Source organism: Phytophthora sojae, assembly GCF_000149755.1.
Source record: "Phytophthora sojae unplaced genomic scaffold PHYSOscaffold_2, whole genome shotgun sequence".
Taxonomy (NCBI): domain Eukaryota; phylum Oomycota; class Peronosporomycetes; order Peronosporales; family Peronosporaceae; genus Phytophthora; species Phytophthora sojae.
In genome coordinates this window covers 8,227,968-8,253,382 of record NW_009258116.1, presented here as the reverse complement: position 1 = coordinate 8,253,382, position 25,415 = coordinate 8,227,968, and the positions used below count along the sequence as shown (strand labels likewise).

At 54.3% G+C, this 25,415-nt stretch overlaps 5 protein-coding genes across 5 annotated transcripts; 2 read left to right on the top strand and 3 right to left on the bottom strand.

The window, feature by feature from the left end:
* Positions 1-364: 364 nt before the first annotated feature.
* Positions 365-6,028, top strand: PHYSODRAFT_483831 (hypothetical protein; the record flags this gene model as incomplete). Its single annotated transcript, XM_009522361.1, has 4 exons — positions 365-1,151; positions 1,353-2,119; positions 2,168-5,827; positions 5,885-6,028. The coding sequence occupies 4 exons, from the start codon at positions 365-367 to the stop codon at positions 6,026-6,028; spliced, it is 5,358 nt and encodes a 1,785-aa protein (XP_009520656.1).
* A 178-nt stretch (positions 6,029-6,206) lies between these two features.
* PHYSODRAFT_540164 (hypothetical protein) lies at positions 6,207-8,194 on the bottom strand (the record flags this gene model as incomplete). Its single annotated transcript, XM_009522360.1, has 1 exon — positions 6,207-8,194. The coding sequence occupies one exon, from the start codon at positions 8,192-8,194 to the stop codon at positions 6,344-6,346; it is 1,851 nt and encodes a 616-aa protein (XP_009520655.1). The 3' UTR covers positions 6,207-6,343.
* Positions 8,195-11,529: 3,335 nt separating this feature from the next.
* PHYSODRAFT_479322 (hypothetical protein) lies at positions 11,530-11,721 on the bottom strand (the record flags this gene model as incomplete). The annotated part of the gene is made up of 1 exon (XM_009522359.1): positions 11,530-11,721. A coding segment is annotated over one exon (192 nt), but the record flags the coding sequence as incomplete, so codon positions are not given.
* A 3,836-nt stretch (positions 11,722-15,557) lies between these two features.
* PHYSODRAFT_484400 (hypothetical protein) lies at positions 15,558-17,845 on the top strand (the record flags this gene model as incomplete). Its single annotated transcript, XM_009522358.1, has 9 exons — positions 15,558-15,682; positions 15,762-16,501; positions 16,556-16,614; positions 16,687-16,768; positions 16,822-16,893; positions 16,959-17,152; positions 17,231-17,297; positions 17,355-17,591; positions 17,664-17,845. The coding sequence occupies 9 exons, from the start codon at positions 15,558-15,560 to the stop codon at positions 17,843-17,845; spliced, it is 1,758 nt and encodes a 585-aa protein (XP_009520653.1).
* Positions 17,846-18,491: 646 nt separating this feature from the next.
* On the bottom strand, positions 18,492-24,644 carry PHYSODRAFT_326388 (hypothetical protein; the record flags this gene model as incomplete). Its single annotated transcript, XM_009522357.1, has 6 exons — positions 18,492-18,734; positions 18,818-18,872; positions 18,911-19,123; positions 19,176-19,303; positions 19,342-19,439; positions 24,314-24,644. 6 exons carry the CDS (start codon positions 24,642-24,644, stop codon positions 18,492-18,494), a joined length of 1,068 nt encoding a protein of 355 aa, XP_009520652.1.
* Positions 24,645-25,415: the final 771 nt, after the last annotated feature.

Here is a 25,415-nt window from a genome sequence, read left to right as displayed (position 1 = left end):
GCGCATTCGTCGACAGCTTGAAGAGGTCTCGCACTGGAAGCTCGTGCTGCCTGATACCCCGGAAGACGGCGAAGGGCGGGCGCCGTACTACACGAACACGCACACAGGCGTGAGTGTATGGGACGCCCCCGTTGCGATGCTGTTCGAAGCCCCTCCTGGCTGGAACATGATCACTATGGACTGGGAAGAGAGCTATGGGCTCGAGAACTTCTATCCTGGCGCTCGAAGAGAAGCATTACGGGCGAGTGAAGATGGCAATAGCGGAACAGATAGTGAAGACGAAGGGGCAGCGAAGGCAAACGATGATGATGATGAAGAAGAAAAAGAGGAGGAGGGGGAGGAAGACGACGCGCCGGTGGATCCAATGCCAGCTCGAGAGCGCTTTGAAGAGGAATGGAAGCGCTACGAGCAGTTGAAAGCCGAGGTCCAGCAGAGTGCCGCGAAGCAGAGGTCGCTAGCGATGGAGGTGCTGACGGCTAACCGAGAGCTCTTCGAACGGGAGCAAGAGACTCTGAAGGAGGAAGACGCTGCTGTCATCGCTGTGGAGCGTAAGCGACGAATCGCTGAGAAGGAGGAGCAGGCCGCCGCGAAAGCCAAAGCTGAGGCCGAAGCGCGCAAAGCGCAGCAACCCAGCACGGGGAAAGCCAGCGTCGTGCCGGTGTTCGCGCGTGACTCGGTGGCCAAGAAGGGTCTCACCCTTGCAGCGGACGACCAAGTGTTCGAGCAAGAGCTCCGAGATTTCGCCGTGGCGCAGCGAGTGGATCGCTTGTATCTGTCGATTCCATTGACAAGAGATCAAAGAGTCCGCGAGCGCCACCGACTTGAGCCCGAATTCGTGCACACGAAGCACGTGGAGTCGCGGGTGCTGGAAGCAGAGAAGATTGAGTTCGATCTCCTTGAGAAGAGTGCTCTGCGGCACGAGGAAGCTGCGACGAAAGCTGCGGAGCTTCGGGAACTGTGCGAACAGATCCGTGACCAGCAACGCAGCGTCGAGGACGAGTTGGTCATCGTTGAGGCTTCAATCGCCCGACTAGAGGCAGAGACCGCACCGCCTCCGGAACAACCAAGACCGACGGATGAAGAGCTGGAGCGAGCTGCCGGGAGGTATTTGACTGTGGAACCGCTCTCCAGTGACGAGGATGAAGGAGAAGGTGATAATGGCGAAGAGCAGCAGAAAGAGGTGGAGAATGAAGACGATCCCAATGCAGAAACAGTGTCTGCTGTAGCTGAAGACGCCGATACAACAGAAGACGGAGCGGAGTCCACACCTACGGTGGAGCAAATAGACCATTCGGCTAGTGCTGCATCTGAACACGAAAACGCAGTTGTCACTTCCCCTGCTCCTTCTCCAGCGGAAGCTCCTTCTGGTTATGTTGATGACGCACGCATGAAGATGGATGAATCCGAGCTGCGGGAGCTCAAGGCGTTCACCGACGCTGAGCTCGCCTGGCGTCGATGGGAGAAAGCTGAGAAGACTCGCTGCACCAAACTGAACAAACTCTCGGACCGACACTCGCTGTTGACGACGTCGCAGAAGCAGCTTGCCGTGGATTTGGCGCTTTACGAAGACGCGGACGCGCCGTTCTTCGAGCGTTTGCGAGACTTAGAGAAGGCCGCCAACACTCGGATGTGGGATCTCCAGGCCCAAACTCAAGTGGTGCGAGCTCGGTTCGTAGTGGAGCGTGCAGCGCGTGAAGAGTCTGTGTTCCAGATGCGTGACCGCCTGAAGGAGCTCCAGCAGCAGCTGGAAGACGCCTACGCGTTGCCAATGCAAGCCATTCATCCGTTGGAGCGAGTCCAACTCGAGGCGCAGTCTCAAAAACTGGTCGAGTCGCTCAAGAAGCAGGAGGCCGAACTGCAGGCTCGATACGCCAAAGAGGAGGAGGCGAAGGCGCTGCTGGTGTCCCTGGAGCTGCGATCGTGTGACTACACGGACGCGAAGCTGCAGGAGGAGACGAAGCTGTTCACTGAGAAGCAGGCGCTCTGGGACCTCAATTTCACGCTCGTGGACGAGCTGCAGAGCTGCCGTCAGACCATCGAGCGGCTTTACCTGTTCATGCAGGACGACGAGCCGAAGCCGAAGCTTGAGAGGAACGAGCAAGACCAAGGGTCTGAAGCCGTGGAAGACGAAAACGCTGATGGAGAAGCAGAGCCTTCACCACGAGAGTTGTACGAAGAGAACGCTCGCGTGTTCGAGACCAAACTTCAATACTTGCAGCAAGTTAGGCGGTTCTTGTTCATGTGCTATGACCGAGAGGACCGATGGCGTGCACTGGCCGCCACCACCTTCATCAAGGACACGACGTCGGACGAGTGGATGACGAGCATGCAGCTATCTCGACAGGAAGACACACTGGCGCTGCTGCAGACGCAGCACGAAGAGCAGCAGCAAGCTCTGCAGCGCCAAATCAAGCTGCTGACCAAGGTCAAGGCTTCCTTGCAAGCGCAGATCGAAGACCTGAACGCGAAGATGCAGCGCTTGCAGAGCGACTACCAGGCTGCTAGTGAAAAGGTCCGGTTGCAGACCCAGGAGGTCATCAGAGCTCTCCGTGCTGAGACTGAGGAGCACAAAGCGGCCCTCGAGAAGGAGCAGCTCAGGTTTCGTTCAGACCGTGAGCGGCTCATTCGCGAACACGATGCGATTCGAGAAGAGCTCGAGAAGCGACTGCAGGGCCTTGACGACGTGATTGACAAGCAAACGCACTGGCTTACGGCTGCCAAACGAGAGCTGCATGCGCAGCGAGTCGCCAACGAGGAGCTGCTGAAGGCGTACCAGTCGCTCGAGAAGCGCCGTGCAGCCGAGGTGAACGACATGCGCTTCCGCATCTCGGCGCAGATCAAGAAGATCAACAACATCGAGATGTGGAACCTGTCCATGAAGATCTCGGCCAAGGAAGCCCACACGGACTTCATCAACATGCAGAAGGACATGGCCAAGCAGCAGCAGCAACACAAGCAGCTGCAACGCGGGCTACGGCTGCTGAATTGGCGGCACCGCGTGACAGCGCAGACCATTCTCACGGACGTCAACTTGCTGTTCGCCTTCTTCGCCGACGGAATCGCGATCTTGGCTGGCACCACATCGGAGATCAACGACGCGCTTCGGGAGAACGCAGGCATCGAGGTGCTTGCTGCGCTCGCGCGACATTCAAGTCAACAGTCGGTACGAGCGATATGCGCTCGCGCTCTTGGGCAGTTGTCGTGGAATGCCAACGTCACGGCTCGATCGCTGGGGTGGAAGGCGAAGCAGAAGTGGTTCCAGTGGATGAAGACGCAGTCCACCGTCGTGCTGGACACGCTGTCAGCGTCTAACACAGCGTTTGATGCTGTCGCTGAGGAGGAAGCGACTGAGATGAACTGGCTGGCTGATCCTAGCGCCCCTATCGACGACATTTCTGGCGAGAGTGACCACGACTTGAGCTCCAAAGGAGGGAGAGACAAGGCCAAGAAGCTCTTGTTCACTCAGACGTGGCAGCAGTTCGATGGTAAGGCGTTCCCCGACACCAACGTGGCCAACCAGCAGTACATGGGGCTCTCGTCCAACGTGCTGCAGATCATTCTGGATCTGTGCAGGTCGCCTGAGACGGACAAGCTGGTCAAGCGCAATGCCTTGCACTCGCTAGCTCTGATCGTGCGAAGCTCGAGGAATACGTCGATCATTGGACGTCTAGACGGGAGCATCGCGCTGCTGATCAGCCTGCTGGAGCCCAAGTCGGACCTGATCAGTGACGAGGACCCTCACATCGTACGTCACGCAGTCCAAGCGCTCGCGAACCTGGCGTATCGAAACTCATTCAACCAGCAGCTCATTTACACACAAGGCGGTATTCCGCTGCTGCTTCGCCTCTGTGATCGAGCTGTCAACTCGAGCGACGCGCTGGATGCAGACGTTGACTTGACTCTGGCCACGACGCAGACGCTCTCTCACCTCTCACACGACCACGTCTTGTCCTGCCAGGCCATTGTTGAAGCTCGCGGCATCTCCATCCTCACCAGACTGTGCAACTCACCAAGGATCCACGACGCAATTGACTTGGAGGTCTACGAGCTCATCCAGACGTACGCGTCGCAAGTGATCGCCAACGTGATCACACTGCTAGACCAAGAAGACAGCGAGAGCGACAACCGGTCGTATCACGTCGCAGACTTCATCCTCGAGGAGCAAGCCGAACCTCCACGGTACTCAAGCGGTGTTGACCCTGCCATGAAAAAGCCCAACCACGACAACCAGACGCAGCACAACGACGAGCAGCTTGCTCAGCTATCTCCGAAGCACGCCGGCGTCTCCACGTTTGTATTGATGTGTGCATCGTGCAACCGCAACGTGGCATTCCATGGCGCAGTTGTGCTGGGCAGCATCGCTCAACATGACGCCATTCGAGGCGCGATAGGAGCAGCGAGCGGAATGGATGCGCTCTTCTTGCTTGCAGCGCGTACTGAGGACTTACCGATGGTAGCACAAGCCACTTGGGCGTTGGCCAACCTCACGTGGAATCGAGACAACCAGTATCGCGTCGCGCGGTATATCGATCAGCTCTACCAGATCTGCACATTGGGGTCCAGTCACACTGCGCCAGTCTCGCTCAATCAACAGGAAGCTAACCTGCAGCACGAAGAAAACCAAGACGGCGACGAGATGCAACCAGAGGACCCCGCTACCACGGCGCAACGCAAACAGCAGGACGACCTACTCATGCGGCAAATTCGCGAGCACGGCTTGTGCATCGTGGCCAACTCGCTATTCTACAACGACGCCAACCGCCAGCTAGTCGCGTCACACGCAGACTGGATGCAGCTTCTCGCTCGCAACGCTCTTGAAGCGGACGGCGCCACATTGGAGAACTCGGCTCGGGCGTTGTGTTCGCTGTCGTACAGCGACTCCATCGCTCTGAGGATGGGGGCGTCAGCTCTCGTTGATTCCCCGAGCAAGGCGAGGAATGCTAAGCCCACGCCGCAGTCGATGACTGGGCTGCACGTATTCATCCGACTGTGCGGTCGAGCGGGGCACGTGGGGGTGCAGCAGCACGGTCTCTTCGGCGTCATCAACTTGTGCCTCCACGACTCGAACAAGACGAGGATGCTCGAGATCCCACACGGCATCGACACACTCGTGAACCTCAGCGGCCACATGAACAAGGAGCTGAGCGAGCCGGCACTCGAGGCGCTGGAGCTGCTCGCCGACCTGCGTCAGCTGAAGCAAGACCACGGAATCTCCTCCGCGCAGTCGTTCGAGTCCGTCGACATGAAGAAGCTCATCGCGTTGCTGTCGGACGCAACGAATCCGTCCCTCGTGGCGATGATAAGCGACGCCATCGCCAACGAAGTCTGGAAGCGACCCAGCGCCCAAGTGCGACTCCGCAACGAGCACGGCCTCGAGAAGCTGCTGGAGATCTGTGCCAAGCCGTCGCCTCTGTTCCCCTCTGCTACGTCCGGGAGTTCTCCTGCTGCCGCCGCTGAGATCGAGCGGCGAGTGCGGATTTCTTGCCTGTGGGCGCTGCGGAATACGGTGGCGAGCAACGTGCGCAACCAGAACCTTGTTGGAGCATTGGGAGGCGTCCAGCAACTTGTAAGTGCTTATGATCGGGAGCGACAGAGCGAAGAAGTGGTGGAGGCTCTGCTGGCTGCACTGGTGGCTGTGGTCATGAAGCACCCGCGGAACAGTCAGCAGCTCGTGCAATTCGGACTCGACATGCTCATCGCGCTGGCCGACGGCACCGAGGACGGCGACAGACTCGAAGACGAAGATCGACGCAGCAGAGGAGTTTTTCTACCGCCGTTGAACCCGTCAGCAGCAGCTCGTTCGACGGCATCGTCTCCTTCCAAGAGGGTGGACGCGGGGAACTTCAAGTTCGTCACCACCAAGACGGAGGAGAAGCAGCTCGAGAACGCAACACTCGCTCGAGAGCTCCTGCATCTGGTCGCCCCCTACAACACCCGGCAGGACGCACCTGTTTCTCCTGATGCAAAGGTGAGAAGGAGGCAACAACTGCAGTCGTCGTCGGCTGCTTCACCCGTGCACAGACGCTAGAGATCTTCAGAGCAATCTTCAGCTCTCTGAAGATTTGTTAAACGCACCGGCCACGCATGAGCGAGATTCAGCAGATGCTTGGGCACCAAGCAGAATTTTGGCGATCTTCCATCCTTGGTTGTGGTTTGCGATCACCACCATCGATCGATTGTCAGTCGACAATGGAAATCCTGGCAATGAAGATATTGATCTACACGTCGTGTTACGCATATTCGGCTGTACAAACACTGCTTAGGTAGTCTTGCTGCGGATGCCTCAACAGCTCTCTGCGTATCCGTAACAACGAACGGCTCCTGCTGCTGCGATGAAGAATACTTAGTTGTGCATGGTCTCCAGGTACTCCTTGCACTCGGCCAGCTCCTGGTCCCGGCGGGCCTTCGACCAGCCGAGCAGCTCGCCCATCATGTGGACCACGCGCGGGGCCAGCTCCATGCCCACACCGCTATCGATGAAGGCCAGACGCATGCGGCGGCCCAGAATGTCCGTCGCCTTCATGGCGTACTCCTGACGAACGGCGAACACGACCTCAGCCTCAAGGTACGGGTACTTGGGGTGCAGACGGCGCGGGTGGTCGCTGCGCTTACGGTCCAGGAAGCCGTCCTGCTCGATCTCGGCGACCTGCAGAGCGCGCGTGCCGTAGTTGCGCATCAGGTGCTCGGCGATGTCCTTGTCCAGGTTGAAGTTCTCACGCAGGGTCACGGTGATCTTGTCGAACTTCTTGTTGCACACCTCGCCGATGCGGTCAGCGCCGATGATGCCCACCTCCTTGGTCTTGCACGGCGAAGCCTTGGCCTTGATCTCCGGCACCGTCTCCACGAGCTTGTCGATCGCGTCCTGCGCCATGCGACGGTACGTGGTCCACTTGCCGCCGGCAATCGTCACCATGTTCGACTCAGACACCTCCACGACGTGCTCGCGCGAGATCTTGGCCGTCGAGCCGTCGGCGTGACGCGGGTCCTTCACGAGCGGACGGATGCCCGACCAGGCCGACTTGATGTCGTTGCGCGTGACGTCCTTGGCCAGGTAGCGGTTGGCCTCGTCGATGATGAAGTCGACCTCCTCCTTGGTGGGGGACGGCAGCATCGTGATCTCGGACTGCGAGTCGGTCGTGCCGGCCAGCGTTCCGTTCTCCCACGGCAGGAAGAACAGGACGCGGCCGTCGCTGGTCTTGGGCACGATCAGACCCATACGGTTGGGGCTGAAGTGGTCGGGCAGCACCGTGTGCACGCCGGCAGCGGGCACGCAGATCTTCTCCTTCTTGGGGTCGTCCATCTGACGCAGCGCGTCCGTGAAGGGGCCCGTGGCGTTCACGACGGCGTGCGCCTTGACGTCCCACTCCTCGCCGGTGATGGAGTCCTTGACGTGGGCGCCGCGCACCTTGCCCTCGTCGTCCTTGAGCAGGTGCATGACCTTGACGTAGTTGGCGACCGTAGCGCCGTTCTGCGTGGCCGTGAGCGCGATGGACACGTTCATGCGCGTGTCGTTCATCTGGCCGTCGTAGTAGACGATGGCGCCCTTGAGGCCCTCCTTACGCAGCATGGGGAACTGGAACATGGCCTCCTCGGCGTTGATGTAGTAGCTGCCGGGCACGAAGCGCTTGCTGCCGGCCACGACGTCGTAGGCCTTGGCGCCCACCCACATGTAGGGCACCTCCCACCACTTGTAGATGGGGATCATGATGGGCAGCGGCCGGTTCATGTAGGGCGCGGCCGAGAGGAAGAACGAGCGCTCCTCGAGCGCCTCGTTCACGAGCTTGAAGGCCGCGTAGTCGAGCTTCATGAAGGCCGTCTCCAGGTAGCGGATGCCGCCGTGGATGAGCTTCGTGGAGCGGCCCGACGTGCCGGCCGCGAAGTCGGCGGCCTCCACGACGGCCGTGTTGAGGCCGCGCGTGGCCGCGTCCAGCGCGCAGCCGGAGCCCGTGGCGCCGCCGCCGATCACCAGCACGTCGAAGTGCTCCTTCTTGAGGCGCTCCAGCTGCGCGGCGCGCGACGGCGTCTCGTACGGGATGATGGTGGAGCCGTCCTCGCACTTGATGGGCGCCACGAGGCGCTGCGGCTCCTTGGCCGACACGATGGCGGCGCCCGAGAGGCCACTCACGCCGACGACGCCCGCGCCCAGGCCGAGCGCCACGCGCTTCGAGGCGCGGCGGAACGCGAAGGACGCCATGCTATGTAGGAGCTGGGGAGGGAGTGAAGAGTGAAGGTCGCTGCTGACGCACGTGGGCTCGAGCCGGCAAAATGCGAAGTGAAGTGCGACCACCGGCACCGACGTGCGGCCGAAAATGCTGCAACCTGATTGGGCGATGGGTACCTGTTTCTGTCAGAATCTTGCTGGATATGTACCAGTTTATGGCGAATGATGCTACAAGTGTATCAACTTTGGGATAATACCAGCATACAAACTTGGAGTCAAATGGTGATTGACTTGGTTATGTCGACTTTTGCTGCTTGGGGCGCGTGAGCAAGCAATGTGTCGCCGTGCGCGCGTGCGTAGACGCCGTCGCGGTTGATGGCACTCGCGGGCCAGCGCGCGGATTGGGCCGAGGCGCGCTGGCGTCCACACGTCGCGGGTCGGCCCAGCGCCGCTCGTCGCCACTCGACGGAGCCTGTTGAAGGTATCGTTGCCGCGGCATACATTTTCCAAGATAAAACGCCGCGACCGCTGCGTGTCTACGCGGACAAGTTGAAGAGGACCACTGTACTAGTTGCAGAATCGGCAACAGATCGCCGGAGACACATTGGCGATGTGCGTGGTAGCAGCTCGAGCTCAAGCTGGCCCCATGCACACATGCAAACTTGACGTTGGTGGCTGCTGCGACGGCCGGCGAGATCATGGCGCCGGATTGCTGCCGCCGGCGCAAAGCCCCGAGGATAGACAGAGGAGCGTCGCGCTGGACTCGCTCGACTTGACATCCCGACCAAAGGAGCAGCTGGGTGCAATAATGCGGGGAATAGGCCGCCGTGACTTCATGCAGAGTGTGGCTGCATTGGAGCGCTCGCACCAGCTATCAGGGGGAGCCAGGGCCAAAATGGGGGAGGGGGCGCATGCCCCCCCATTTTTCGGCGAAGGCGTTTCGATTTTTTTTAGATTTTTTTTATTTTTTTTATTTAGACGGCACATGCATGAAGTTCACACTGTTCCTCCGCTTAGTTGATAATAACATGGAAGGAAAGAGGAAGCAGCCGGCAATCACGACCTTCTTTGTGAAGAAGCCCCGTCAAGAGCCCGAAGACTTTGACAAGGCCCGCAGTATTGAATCAGATCCTGGGCCACGACCCCAACGCTGCGCGATAAACAAGAGCAAGCAGCGTTGGAATGGTGTTCGCTCAACAAAATTCCTGATAGAGCCGAACAATGTTCCGCTGGAGACTTTGTTAGGCGGGATCCTGCTCACAGACCACCAAATTTATTTTTCGTTAAGCAACTGATTGCCGATCCTCAGCTACTGCGTGACGTTATACAATCCTACGTTTGCCTCGGTCCTTACCAACCGCAACTCAAGCAATATCCGGCCCGTGACATCGGTGGATGCATGCGTGCTTTTCGGGCCCAGTGGTTTGAAAAAAATCATGGCTCGAATACTCTCCTTCGACGGACGCGGTGTATTGCTTATGCTGCTACCTCAGCCGAGAAGTAATGACGCAGCAAAGCGAGCTCACAGTGTATGCACAACCTACAACGGGCTATAGGAACTGGAAAAAGGCCACTACAAAAGACGGATTTGCAAAACATGTTGGGACAAAAACCAGCTCGAAGCACCACTCAGCTCTGATCGATTTCGACAATCGGAGATCCTGTCAGAATGACATTGGTGTGGCTCTGAATTCTCAAAAGATTGGTGAACGACAACAAAACCGGGAGCGCCTGACTTTTATTCTGGAGATCTGCCTTCTCCTAGCAAAACAGGAAATTGCATTTCGGGGCAGCGACGAAAAGATATACGAGCGATTTAATTTTTATGTAAGAAATGACATCACTGGACTAACGTTTTTTTACAATGCACAGGATACGTCACAAAATAAAGGCAATTTTCTTGAGATTGTTCAGTTCATGACACAGCACGCGCCATCGTTTTCTCGCGCAATGTCCTTAGCTGGGGAAAACGCTGTGTACACATCGCCACAAATTCAACGTGAACTGATCAAATGTGCGGCTGATGTTGTTCGAAAGCATATTATGGAGGTCGAGATTGCAGATGGATATTTTTCTGTTCTGGTGGATGAAGCAAGCTGCATGGCGAAGAAAGAGCACATGACTATCGTAATTCGTTTTGTGTGCGCTGCAACGGGGACTATTAGAGAAAGATTTTTTGGAACTGTCCATGTTCGCGATACGAATGCGGAGACACTGTACGATGGTTTGATAACGCAGTTAGCGAAGTGGGGATTGCTTTTGGCGAACTGTAGAGGCCAGGGATATGATGGTGCGTCCAACATGTCGGGTGATATTACTGGTCTTCAGCGGCGTCTACGCTCCCAGTGTCCTTACGCCTACTATGTTCACTGTTTCGCGCATCGACTTAATCTCGTCCTAGTTGCAGTGACTATGAACACGGTCTCGGTGGTGCAATGCTTCGACACCGTGCAAGGGATTCACACTACTGTAAGTGCTTCGTGTAAAAGGAAAAGATCAACTTCTTGGCGAAGCCGCTGTGGAATTGGAAAAAATCCTTGATCAAGGACATCTAGAATCTGGTAGAGGTTTAAATCAACCAACTTCTACCGAGGGTCTTAGCAAAACAAGGTGGAATTGCCACATTTGCGCGTTAAGAAAAGTCAAGATGCTTTGGGCCCCAATTACAAGTGTGTTAGAGCGTGTAGTGGTCGATGGTGTGAACCCCCACAAACGCGCTGAGGCGTCAGGAATTTTAGAGAAGATGTGGACTTTCGACTTCGTAGTTCATATGGATAAATATCGTGACGGTGCCGACACAATTTTTTTTACTTGATTAAAGTATAGGCAGACTGACCGCAACGCACGTATATTGACCAATGACATCTAGATTCACCCAATATCGGCCAATGAGATTGATTAGGTGTAGGGTAAAACGATGCCGACGCCGTGCCGACGTATAATGTAGGCACGGGGGCGAAAATATGCAGGGCGTCAATACGAGCCACCAGTCTACTGCTCATCACTCGAATATCTGCCCTCTTGCCGACAGAACGCTCGGAACCAGTATGAGCCTCCAAGACCTCGCCCCCGTCAACTCCCAGCGCGCTCTACAAACCGCAATCAACTTCGGGCGCTTCGTCGCGGCCCAAGGCGTCTCCATGGACTTCATCGCTGCCTCTCTCGCAGATGATGAGAGTGGGGCTGTGTTTGTGAAGCTCATGGACCGCTTTGGCGTTCACCTCGCCTTCGTTGAAGGCCGAGGAGGGAAGCCGCTGGCCAAGAACTCGGTCATGAGCTACTACCGCCATGTCAAGAACTGGCTGCTCGACACCTACCCTACGAATTCTCATGGACGGACTGTACTATGATGCCGCCAGCCCCAAGGACTACCAAGATGCCGCGTTACTGGCGCTGATGTGGTACGCGTTTGACCGAGCCTCGGACCTGGGGTTCGTGGTGAAGGGAAACCTGTCTGTGAGTGCGGATGGCGTTGTGTTCGTCCGGCTCATCCGCGTGAAGACTTCAGACGAGCAGGGCATCTCTCTCTTTTCCGACAAGAACAGCTTCATCACGTGCCCCCTGCATGCGATTGCGATGGCCCTGGTGATGCAGGACGCTCCGTGCACACAGCTGCTGGATCATCCGCACCTTGCCGCAAGCAGCGACGAGAGTATGACAGCCCCTTGTTGACGTGCCACTAGCTGAAGCTCTTGTTGCCTGCGAGAACGACGACACGCCAAGTGAACCGCCTCAGAAAAAGCGTAAACGGCCTGAAGAAAACATGAAGATCCACGCCTACGTGAACCGCGTTGTCAAGACAGCGTCTGCCGCTCAAGCTAAAGCGGTGCCAACTGCAAACTTGACGTCTCACTCGTTTCGACGTGGTGGGGCTCAGCATGCAAACGGTGATCCACTGCTTAGTGCTCAGTGGATTTTCGATCGTGGTTCGTGGAACATGACGGCTACCAACAAGGCTTTCGCTTACGTGTTCAACACTACCATTGAAGACCAGAAAGTAGCGCGTGTTCTCAGCGGGTGGGACTCGAGCAAGAAGACACCGGTTCCAACCCTCTCCTGGTTCGACTCCGCCAGCCGGCAGCAGGCACTGAGCTTGGGTAATCTTCTTTTCCAGCCAAACGTGTGCATCCAAGACCCCGAGAAGAAGCTCAACGCCCGCGTCGTTGAAGTTGTAACTGCCGCGCTGATCCAGCATTTTCCCGAGGTACTCGAGCGCTTCCCGATGTGCCCGTACGCTACCCGGATGCGCGAATGCCTGATGGCGTTGGGTTTACCAAAAGCTCAAGTTCTCGCGTGGAGCTCTGAACTACAGGCGAAGGTGGCACAAAAGGATCTGGAGGAATCTCAAGACGACGCGGAGGCATTCACAAGAGAAGAGAAGCTGATCGATCACCAGAACTGCATCATCGGCGAGCTGATAGCCATGAATCGAGCCTTGACCGAGCGGGTCACCCAACTGGAGAGTCAGCGCGACGTTGGTCAGGATGACTCCTCCACAAGTTTGCCTGCACCGGTGGTGGCACCACAATCGCATTGCGAAGATTCCGCTACTGTATCGAAGTCGTGTGGAAGCAAGGCTCTCCCGAAAGGCCCAGCGGCTATTTGGTTTGAGTGGTACGCAAAAACACCACGTATGTGGGACGTGTGTGCGGATCGGCAGAAAAAATCAGCGTACAAGCACACCGTGAACTACATGAAGCTCTTCTTACCAAACGGCTTTGAGCTGGACCCGTCGGCCCCTGACTACACCGACCAAGTTGTCCGTACCGGAATTGAGGCCGAAGCCGGGATGTACAGATTTTTCGAAGAGCACGGAGTCAAGAGCAAACGTAGATCAGCTGTACTCAAGCAACTGCGCTAGTTTTTCCGGGAAAGCAAGCTCAACTCTCTAGTAGACGCGTACCGTGCTCGCGTTGCTGTCGCTGGCGTAACGGACCCAGCGCCCAAGGAAACGCAAGAGCTGTTTACACGGAAGTAGTTGGGTTATAGTTTCTAACGTGGGGCTATAATAAATGTTCTGCACCGCTACACATTACACTTCGATAAATGTATAGCGTACAGCATGTAGTGTGCGTTTGACTTTCGTACGCAACTGCTGGAACGCCACAGAGCTTCATAATATCGATCTACTCTTAAACAGCTCATGCATTTGACAACATCTTGCACTGCAGCCGAGGCGGTGTGCTACCACTCTGAATCTTTACTGTAGCCATTTTAATTGTAAAAAATAAGAGTGCTCCTGTCTTAAAGGTTATTTTATGATTACCCAGATGTTACAGACTAAACAACGGTTTTGTTTAAAAGAAGGATTTTATTGTTGGTAGTTAATCGGCTCGACCGCGTAAACACAGCCCAGATCAGCAAAGAAGTGGCGTAATCCGTCTTCGGTACTTGGCTTGTAGACGAGCTCGTCCGAGCCGATGAAGTAGTGCTTGTCGCCAACCGCCGCGCGAGCGATGCAGTGCCAGGTACCCTCTTCTTGGCCCAAGGGCCTACCGATGATCACAAGGTGCCTAAAACTAGACCTAGGAATCTTCTTGAACCATCTTTGCGAACTGCAGTTGAACGTGTTGGTACTGTTCAGGTACCGCAGCTGATAGTCCTTGGCGCGAAGCGCTTCATGCAGTGCTTGCATAGAATACGCCCCGTACTTCTCATCGCCGTGGGGGGTTGGCCCTTCTTCCTCGGGTGCAGCCGCGTTAAGACGACGCACGATTGGCACCAAATCCTCCACGGTTAAAAAACCCCGGGTTTGCACCGCATTGTTGATCGAGTACAATCCACAGAGAGAATATCTCTCGGATGTACCGCTCTGATTCTCACACATTGGGCCGCCCCTAGTCCGTCTACCCACAATGATTGCATCTCTGTCCGTGGAAGGTCTAGCAAATCGCCGGACGTGAAGAGAGACGCGCACAAAAAAAAAGACTCCCCACTCTTACTTAACACTGACGTGAAATCGCTAGCAAATCGCCGGTGGGGTGAGCGCAAAAGCAAAAGTGAGTAGGACTGCATCGCTGCATCGATGGCGACGAGCGCTAACTAACTGTGTAAATTTCAATGCTTTTAATACAGTACAGCCAGATGAACTCTCGAAAAATGAGAAATGTATTGCGTTTTTGTATGTTACGCAGCGCTAATGCTGCTGTTTTAATAACCAACATGCAAACTCTTAAGTTGGTAACAGCGGCAGAATTGCAGGTGTCAGGCAGTAACAGCCTGACACCTGCAATCCAGGATTTGCTCTGGCACGGCAGGAGGAGTGGTTGTTTGATTGCTAACCGCCTGGGCACCATGCCCGATGTGCATGATGTGCCTGCTTTTTTTAGCCAATCCCAGCTTGTAGGCACTCTGTCGGCCGATGTCGGCACCGTCATGGTATGGAGATTCTCACTGCAGTTTTGGGAAAAACAAATTGGCTGTCCCAATTTTTGCAGAAAGATGACGTCGATATCGTGTCAGCCGTGAATATGACGAAGCAGGTATCCAAAGAACTAAAAGAAATGCTCGATCATAGTTCTATGACTGGGAACTCGCCAAGTTTTGAATCGATTTGGAACTCATCGGTCAACTTTTGCAAATCAATACAAGTTGACGACACCCCTCTCATTCCTGACAAAAATGACGTGTGGAAACGACGCGTAATGAGAAGTCGGGTGTGTGGCAGGGCTGGAATTCCAGGAGCGGACTCCTCCAGGGATGGTGTCCAGCCTACACAAGAAGCTCACTATCGTGACGAAGTATACAACTGTATCCTTCGTGACCTGATTTCTGAAATGGATTCACGATTTAGTGGAGAAGTTTTTAGTCTCATGGAATTGTGCGGATCGCTCAGTCCACGTGATAATTTCAAGAATTGGAGCGCTACTAAAATTGTTGAGCTGGCTAAAACATTTTATCCCGATGATTTCACCGATGAGCTGGACGACCTTCGAGAAGAGGCCACTCGGTTTCGCAATTTGGCAAAGATCGACAAAAGGTTCCAAAAATTGAAGACAACGCAACAACTATGCATCCAACTCATCGGGACCGATAACAACGAGCTGTTCCCGACCTTGCACCGAATTATTAACTTGGTGTGTGTGCTGCCTGTAACAACTGCCGCTACGGAGAGGTCTTTCTCAGCCATGAAAAGAATTAAGACGCGGCTCAGAACAACAATGGGAGATCTTTGGATGTCAAACCTGATGGTTTTGGCTATCGAGCGTGATCTTACAAACAGCATCGACAAGACTCGGCCCTCGAAAAGTTTAAAGCGATGACAAAAAGAAGAATCGTAATGTAGGTTGTGGATTTTACTTTAAAAAATCTATGCCCCCCCATTTTTTAAGGCTGGCTCAGTTATTACTGGCCAAGGTTGGCGCGACCATTCGCTAGCCGCGTCTCTACAAAAGGAATGGCCCGACGCCGGAATGGCCTTCTGCTTGCGGCATTGGCGCTCTGTTGCTGCTTGCTAGCGAGCGTGCGGGGTGCGTGTCCGTCCAAGTGCAATCGTCATGGCACCTGCGGAAGCGACAACACGTGAGAGACCCCGTGGAGTTTCCGATGCCATCCCCATTGCGTTCGTACATACTGACTTGCCAACGCCTGTATACTGTAGCTGCACGTGCTTCCCGGGCTACACAGGCTACGACTGCAATGAGCGAGCGTGTCCGAAGGCCTCCCCCTGGGTGGACTTCGCCACGGGCGACAACTCGGTTCGATCCATGGCGGAGGAGTGCTCCAATCGCGGCCGCTGCAACCACGGCAACGGGCGGTGCGAGTGCGATGCAGGCTTCGCTGGCGTCGCCTGCGAGCGCCTGCAGATCTGCCGGACCAACTGCAACGGCCACGGCAAGTGCATGTCCATGCGAGCGATGGCCGCTGCCAAGAACGACTACAACCTGCTCTACTCGGCCACGTACGACTCGCCCTGGGACGCCGACCGGATCTTCGGCTGCGTGTGCGACCACGGCTACACGGGCGTGGACTGCTCGCTCCGACAGTGTCCGTATGGGGACGACCCCATTTCCTCCGGTCAGGTGGACGAGATGCAGGCTGTCTCCTGCCTCTGCGATGGCTGCACCGGAACGTTCACGCTGAGCTTTCGTGGCGAGACGACGCGGCCTCTGGACGGGAGTGTGGACACGGCGGCGACGCTGAAGGCTGCGCTGGAAGACCTGCTCACGATCCGAGGGGTGTCCGTCACGTTGAACGGAGGAACGACCCTCTGCGACTCGGACGGCGTCTCGGCATTGATCACTTTCACGTACGAACATGGAGACGTCCCAGCGCTCGTTGCTACGCCGAGTTTTGTAGGGGGTACCAGCTCGCTTACGGTGGAAACAGGCGTGTCACTTTGTTCTTAGTGGATATCGTAAATAATGGAGCTCTGACTGGGTATCGATCGCACAGACGGAACACAAGCCATGTATGGATCCACTCCACCGCTGACTGTGACGGGAACCAAAGAGGTACGAGCGATATAATGTAGCTCAGCTTTTGGTGATGATGTAGCTAACACACGCCTTGCTCGTCATGAATAGTGGCTCGAATGCTCAGGTAGAGGGACCTGCAACACGCTCATTGGCGTCTGTGCATGCGCGGCAGGCTTCGGGCCCAGCGATGGTAAGTCTCCGCTTATTATCGCTGTCTCGCATGACTACACTAACATTCCTGAGCAGGACTGGGAAACTCGGGGAGCATTGTAGACTGCGGATATTATAGCGGCAGCGGCTTGGTGACCTGCGCAGGTATAGTGGTGCTGCAGATTTCTCAGCAAGAATCTCCTCGGACTAACTAAACCTCCTGTCGGTAGGGATTTCGGGCTCGGTAACTCGCTGTTACAGTCATGGACGATGTTTGGGCGGGCCGCTGTACCGATGTCTCTGCGATGAGGGGTACGGGGGTTATGACTGTTCTCAACCAAAATGCCCCACCGGGCGTGCGTGGGTAGAGGAAGCGATGACGAACAACGTGGCGCACAACTCCATTGTGCAATGCTCGAATGCGGTACGCACTTGATGCTCCGTTGCTTGCCCATGGTCGTGCAGCTATTGATAACTGAGTGATGAAATGCCGTCCTACCAGGGTCTTTGCACCAATGCAGGTACGTGCAGATGTCTTCCCGGGTTCGAAGGAGCTGCATGCAATCGAAGTACGTTATAACGCTGGGGTCTTTCAGTCCTCTGCTCTAGCTAACGTTTCGGTGAAGTGTCATGCCCCACCAGTAACGGAGCTGTCTGCAACAACCGCGGGACTTGTCGGTCGCTGCGAGAGCTGGCAGCGCTCACCCCGACGGCGTTGTATACCGCCGCTGGCTTCATCTACGGCTCCGACCCGAACGCATTGGCAACTTGGGATGCCGATATGGTTCAGGGCTGCTACTGCGACAAAGTCCCGCTGGACCGCGGCAAGAGTGTCCGCTACTCAGGATATAGCTGCTCCAAAAGTACGTACAAATTGTTGTTGGGAGTTATTAAGGTCTTTGTTTGACGCCTTTGTTCATTTTGACCCTCGGCAGTTCCGTGTCCGAGCGGCGATGATCCGTGGACGCCCAACCAAGTTGACGAGGTACAAACCATCAGCTGTACAGCTGATGGAGGGACCTTCACACTGGCATTTCGTGGCGAAACTACGCTTCCTCTACCCTTTTCAGCAGCTCCTGCATCCGTGAAGTCTGCACTAGAGAATCTACTGACGTAAGTTTGACCATCTCTTGCATAGAATCTCGACCATTTCAACAATTGACGCACTGTGTATCCATCGTAGAATCACAAGTGTTGGAGTTACCTTTTCATCGGGCACGTTAGCTTGTACTAGCGCTGGCAACGGTACGGCAAACGATGTTGTTTTGCGAGGTTTTTGGATGGACTACAATCTTACAATTTGTTGTGCATTGCAGCGATCATCGTCACATTCTACTCTCCATCGGGAGACCTTCCGGCCCTCGCCATTTCTGCAACAGGGCTCACCCACTCAACAGCAACTGTGGCTACCAACGTTGCCCAGACTATTCAGGGGACCAAGGAGGACGCTGTGTGCAACAACCGCGGAAGATGTGGTAAGGCTGCTGCATGTCAGCATACTGTACACTCAACTAAACTAACCCTACTATCCCAATGTTGCTTTTAGACGAAGACACAGGGACATGCGTGTGCTCCTTGTATCATGCCAGCAGCAACGCGCTTGGCGACTTTGGCGTTTTGAACGACTGCGGCGCTGCCGACGCTTTCATGACACATGGCGAGCTTTAAAACGACATTCAAGCAGGGTATATTAGAGAAATGGAGAGGTATCAAAGCACGCACATTATTAAGGTAAACAGATCTCATCAAGTTGTGCTGCTGCATCAATTATCGTCCCGAAGGTCAATCGCTTCCTTCGCAAAACGTCGCAGGCCCGTTTCGATACCAGCGAAGCTGAGATTGGCGAAGTCCTGCAAGTAGAAGACCCCGCTATATCCCACCTCTCGATGGCCAAAGCATAGTTGCCCCTCTGCCCAGTAGTCCTCAATCGTGTAGTTTTTGAGGTCGACACTTGAGTTGAACGACAGCAAGTGCGACCAGATGACCGGGTCAGGGTAGCCGTCCGCCTCGAATCGACCATCACGCGTCCCAGTTAGCTTGTTCATGTTCCTATGTAGGAACAGCACCTCCCCCCTGCATCGTGCTGCACCATCGTCATACCGCAGAACGACCCGTTGATCACCCAGCCCGCCGAAGCCGGTGGGCTTTGAATCATGTGAAACGAAGCGTCAGCTTCATCCACGCAAAGCGGAAGAGGTCCTTATCTCCATAGAAAATGTCGAGTTTCCTGAGGTAATTGGGTTCGTGGAATGCGTAAAAGTTCACGAGCTCAAGCGCCGCACTATGCCGGACACGATCGATAAGAACCTGGCCGCTTTCCTGTTCAAACATGTCGACAAACGGCGTGTCGAGGAGCTCCCATAGCATCGCCGTCTCGGAAGATGTTGAAAAGGGTCTGTGAAGGGTGCCAAAAGTCTGGCCAGAAGATGGCACCAGTTGTCACGAACTCTGGCGACTCGAACAGAAAAGTCGGGTCTCTCACAGGCGCGTTGTCGGCATCTAGGAAGAGCACGCGGTCGAAGAGGCTGTTGTGAATGGCGTAAATTTTGGAGTATAAAAGCCCTTGGCCTGTGAGCTGCGAATTGGGTGGAATGAAATGTCGCCGGCGGAGACGGTGAGCTGCTGGAGCGACGCGAACAAGCCGTGGAAGTCTCCGAGTTCATCCACGTGGAACCAGATCTCAATGGGCAGACTGAATGGTAGCGTAGGCGCTAGCAACCAGTCTCGGGCATACGACCATGGCAATTCCGTCACGCGGAGACGCGCCGTTGTTCGTTAGGGAGACGTTGGAAGCAATCCAGTTGTTTACAGCTTGAACGCCCTCCACGGGGTAATTGACGAAGCCTGGAGCGTCTGAGCAGCGGAATTCGACGTGGGGTAAGGTTTTAAACAGATCTTATGCAGGTCTGGTCCTGTTTTGGGTCCTACGGCATCTAAACGAGACCGAACAGAAAATCAGTATGATTTCGCTAGCGGTCCCGTTTGGATGGCGAGACCCAAATGATATCACTACGAAACAAGCCATTTTTAGACCCCCTTCACCCTGATATAAAATATCGTGATAGATTATAGAGGGCAGCCACTATTGAAGTAGAGCTGGAGATTATAATATGAAACCCAAATGTCTGAATTTGCGAGCGAGTGTCTTGCTGGTGTCGATCCCTGGACCGTCGACGCTGCTCGGACTGTACGCTATTGCTAGACTTTCTTAATGAGCTTTAACTAACTGGGTTGCTCAGACGTCCTCGTGCCTGAATCTACTGCTATCTTCGTCCATGTAGTCTTGTATGCATGTACCGCTGATCCTTGGTACTTGGTACTTGAAGTACTTGCTTGTACTTTGCCTCTGCAGGAAGCTAGATAGTGATCCAGTGATCGACATCCAGCAGGGCGCTAGCTCGCAGCTCGCCCTCCGCATCCCACGTACGCAAAATGAACTTCTCGATTGTCCCTAAGACCGCAATTTAAGGAAAACTACAATTGGTCTAGCCTTAGTGCATACTTAAGTATAGCGGTAGCTGGTGGGCCGAAGATCGGCGTGGACTTCTTCTCATATGCTTTGGTTGCTGTTGGCTCGCTGACGTTCGGCCCGATTAGACTGAATGATATCCTGTGAAGCTTGCTGGTCCGAGAGTTGGCACCGTTTGGACGCTTTGCTTGCGTTGGGTGCGCTGGTTGGGCCCATGGTGATTGCGTTGCGACCTCGTGAGTTGCCTGTATGACAGTGTTGGTACCATGGAGAGACTATTGGTGCTGACGGATCCACCGAGTGTGTACTCTATCGTTTGGCTGAGTTATTAACTCGCGGGGGCAGGGGTGTTCATCAAGTCGGATGGCCCGGGCAGCTAGAGTACAAGCCGGATTAGCATGACTGACAGTTAACCTGACAGCAGGGTTGAAGTTTTTGTCCAGTATGGTTTTTCATTTGCAATATCCCCTGTAATACAAAATACATTTATTTTCCGTTTGAATATTTAATTGTAGAGTTTTTCTAAAACCTTGTTTTCTGTAGGGTCTTTTAGGTCCCATTTGGAGGCTGATTTTATTTCGGTCCTGTTTTGGTCCTACGGACCAAAAAAGACCAGACCTGCATAAGACCTGTTTAAAAATCTTCCCGACGTGGCCCTTCAGTCCGTTGCAGTGTTTGCGCATGACTTGAAAGCGTTCGCCCGAATCCAGATCCTCCACTTCGCAGTACCCTGACATTCTCCTGGTGATGGCTGCGTTGCAGTCTTTGTCGTTCTCGGGTTCGAGTGGGCCGCTAGGAGTGCACTCGCTAGTGGATCTCCAAGAGATGCACTGCAAGCGTCGTGCCTTCCGCTCACCTGGTGGCAAAAGCTTCGCACGACCGGAGCTTCCGACTAAATTCCCGATGAGAAAAGAGCTCGTGTTACTCGACGACCAAAGCAGAAATGACGACACGAACACAAGGCTGCCTAGTACGAGCAGCCTGCGTGGCAACCGTCGCCAGCGCCATGCATGTGTGAACGAAACAGCTCAGTGCTTGATAACGGTGTAAACGTAGATCTAAGTAAACTACGCCATCATCAATCGCTCTGCGTTTCAGCACTCCTCCCGCCATCGTAGTACGAGGCAGCCGTGTCACCCGCATTCTGGTATCTAGCAACTAACTATCCAAAAACGAGGGCGTGTTGAGGAGAAAGACTCATGGAGTCATTCCTTCCCGCAACAAAGAGCCGTCTCCATCTAATTATGGCGATCAGGCATCCTTGGGGAGACGCGAGGAGCGCACTGAGCCCTTTACGAAGTGTGTATCCCATGATTACAGCCAGGTGAGCGGTTTTGAGAGCGCAACGAACGAGGAAAAGGTTAGAATAAAAATACGGATCACTGATATCAGTTACACGGCCATAATGCCCGAAAATGCAAGCGCCTCCCGGAGGGAGGCTGGCGCACTGGGGGCGGGCGGTGGCTTGGGTGCTTGCTTGCTGCGGAGAGCGTTGGATAGTGAGAGACCGAAGGGCAAAGCTTCTGGCGCCGTGAATGCCGCGAAGAGCGCGGTTGACGGAGCCCCCCCCTCACTGCCTCTAACTACGATGGTGGGGTGGGGGACGTGCTAAAGGTTATTGTTAACACTGCCGGCAGTTGAGGTTGTCCGTTGCACGCAGGGTTTCAGGCCGGAGACCAGATCCGTAACGGATGATGCGACGAACCGAAGAAACCCAGGAATGAAAACTACCACGATGCGTCCGTTACATTGTCAACGGCAAGGCCAGAGTTTGCGGAAAGCATGGTATAGAACACACCCAGAACAAACCAAACCAAACCAAACCTCGGCCAGCTCAAACCAAACCAAAATTACCGGCAAACCAGGTTTGAATCGGTTTCATGGTTTGAACACGTTTCATTTTGTAACTCCAAACCAAGCATGCGGTTTTTGCGAACCAGCGCGCTGGTCTGAACCGCGGCTGCACATTCGCAGACAGAGTGCGGCTTTTACAGAATGGATCGCTGTTAGAATCACTTCACTGTTATCGTGCTCTTCGGCAAACAATTATCGCGATTGAGAAACCGCTTCGATCAGTGCGACCACGGGAACGCCCAAAGATAAAGTAGTTGCAAGCAAGCTTGCTGTCAGCTTGAGCCAGTCTCCGGCTCATGATAATATGGCCAAACTTTCTTTTGCGGTAAATAAAATATACACAGGCAGACACGACGTCAGAGAGTATATAAGTCCAGATATTCAACAAGTTTACTCGATAAATCAAGGGGGATAATTTGCCCGTTTATTAAGATGCCACGGGCTCAAACCTTGGAACGGTCCCCTTATTCCAACTTGGAGCTCCGGAATTCAGGACGAAGGAGCGAATGGAGGATTTAGTTAGGTCGTTCGAGCGCTGGACGGGAATATGTGTTTACAGGTAGGCAAGATCGCGTCACAGCACTAGCCGTGGCCAGTGGAAATGGCGAATTTGATGCGAAGTCTCTCAAGAAAGATCAAAAGAGGCTGATGTTCGTCTGAGTGAACAACTAAGTTTGTGCGCACACCAATGGCTTGCTTCTGTTCGCACTTTCAAGACGAAGTGGTTCCGTCTCTAAAGCTCCCTTAAGTTCCGCTGATACGTAGGTCGCGTTCACAATTTGGCTACTGCAAGCTCGGGATAGATAGGCTATCTACATAAGTGGTTTCCTTAACATACAGTGCATTATCTTACTTAGTATTGATCAGTAGAAATTATCCCTGATTGCAACGAGCTCAAGTGCTTCTTGCACCTGCAGTGCGTGCGTGCATGCATAGTATTGGAGTGTGTTGTGGTTACCGATCCGGACTGTGGTCGAAGGAGCTGTGCTCCCGACGACCGCTTCACCTGTCACGAGTCCCCGATACAAGTGCCGTCATACGTCATAGGTAGTTGGGCTAGTAGTGACGCGAGTCGTAGTACCGCCATGGCGGCGGTGTAAGGCGCGACTGTGTCCTGCGGACTGGTTTGATGGTTCAATGGCTCTCTCTCGTTACACCAGAGGTCGGAAAACAATATTGCAATACAGTAAATAATTGGTTTTTCCAATAAAAATCTTTATTATTGAGCGCCCCGGTTTCCAATACAATTTCATATTGACTCAATTATTGACAATAAATATGAAAAAAACCACTTTCATAGAATTTTTGACTGATGATGTCAAATTCTAGCTGCTAAGGGCTCAACGCCACATCCAAGCAAGTATTCCATACCATAATGACTATTATATAGGTATGCATTAGCATATATATGTCCGTTTTACCAAGCTCGCCGGTAGAAAACAGCTTTGAGCGTCCGATAAGACACCGACCGCTATCATAATACTGTGAGCATACAACATGTAACTACGCGTAGACTAAGCCTCAGGTAGCCTTCACAGTGAAAGCTTCACTACTAAAATTTTGAATATCAATGCAAAGTATGATACTGAACTGCTGCTGCTTACCTTCTCCCCCCTCTAAATCGATAAAACAGTATGTTTTATGCGCCAATACAATATAAATTACGGCAATATTTATTATTGTTTGTCAAAGAATTGTAATATTTATTGGGCTTCGCAATGATCCCAATACAATATAATACGGTATTGGCGGACCTCTGCATTACACCGACGCTCTCTGGGGGGGGAGGGATATCGCCGCCGAAGTTGCCTGGCCGGCGTTGCTCTAGCCAGTCAGAGGGGCGTGCGAGTAAGTACTCAGGCCGTGGCAACCAAATGTGAACGGCATCGTTGCCTTTGCTATTGAGAGCTATCGCTAGCGTCAAACTGTTAATGCAGGCGCGAATTTAGATCAATAAGCAGCGCTACATCGTCGGCGAAAAAACGAGAATATTCAGCCGGACCCTCCTTCACCTATGACGGTGAAGCGTAGGTAGACTCGAACGCCTAAAACGCCGACACGGCTGCGCTGCATATAGAGAACATTGACCCGAATGACACTTAATACATCTCATTTGTTCACCTACGTGGCCTACGCATTTAGGTCACGTGACCTAGTCACAACATTTGGCCGTGACCAAATATGCCATTTGACCTAATATATCGGTTACCATCCCCAGTGGTGAACTCGCTGACAAGTTTAAACTCGACGAGCTGTTATTACCATCACCGCTGCCGCTCTCTGGGTTCTCCGGCACGGTGATCCCTGTACGACCCAAGCCATCGTTTAGCGCCGAGTTGAAGTCTGTCGTCGAGAAGAGGTCCCACGAAGAACCGAACTCTGGAGCGGACCCATTGGAGTCGCTGGTGGACCACCCCGCAGGGATATTCAGATCCACCTCGGACCTCTTCACTGCCGCGATCAGCAGGATGCAGAGCAGCGGGCCGAGTACTTCAACAAGCGTCACGAGCGGGTGACGTCTCTTAACCGTCCAGTTCTTGGCCACCAGTGCGCGCAGTACAGGCCACGAGCGACGTCCACTCGCCTCCTTCATACTTTGTACCCTGTTTACACGATGACCAGTGTATGAAAAGCTGAAATGAGTTTCGTTGGGGAAAAGCAAGTAAAACGGACGCCGTTCATGCTAACCCGATCCGTTACCACCTCGTTCATTAACTAGTTGCCGGGAGGGTCGCCTGGTTGATAATAGTTAATCGAAGGACAACGCGATAAAGAATCACTCCCACTTTGCAAGCTCTATAATGCAAACCCTGAGAAGCATGAGTCTGTTGGAGTGTAGTGGACACAGTTTACAGGGTCGTCGCACCAAGCAGGAGACCAGCCGCGACCGCGAGATGCTACATGACTTCAGTCGAAGCGTGTGAACCTTGGTGTCCGTGACGTTCAGCAACGGATAGCAGGCCTCGCAGCAGTGTGTCAATTCTGGGCCCGTCCGCCATGCTGGGCTCGTCGTTTTGTAGAGCGTACAACGGACAGACGGAGAATGCAAACGGGAAAGCGTAGGGGGCGTCTTCAACTGCCAAACGGTTAACTACCACGGATCAAGAGCTAGGTAGCCCGTCCCTCTATCACCGCAGCAAGAGGCAGGAGCTCACTCTTGGGCGCCGTCAGCCCCGCCACAGAAGCGTTAGCTGCGGGACTATCATTACGCAAAGCTCCTCGCAGCACGCACCCAAGCCTCCGTCCCCTGTGTGGCCGCCTCCCCCTCCCTGCCCCGTGTCGCCGGAAGCGTGCAACGTGCCGACCGATTGCAGCTACCAGTGCACGGCTTCCCCACAGCACTTTGTCGACCAACTTACTTGGC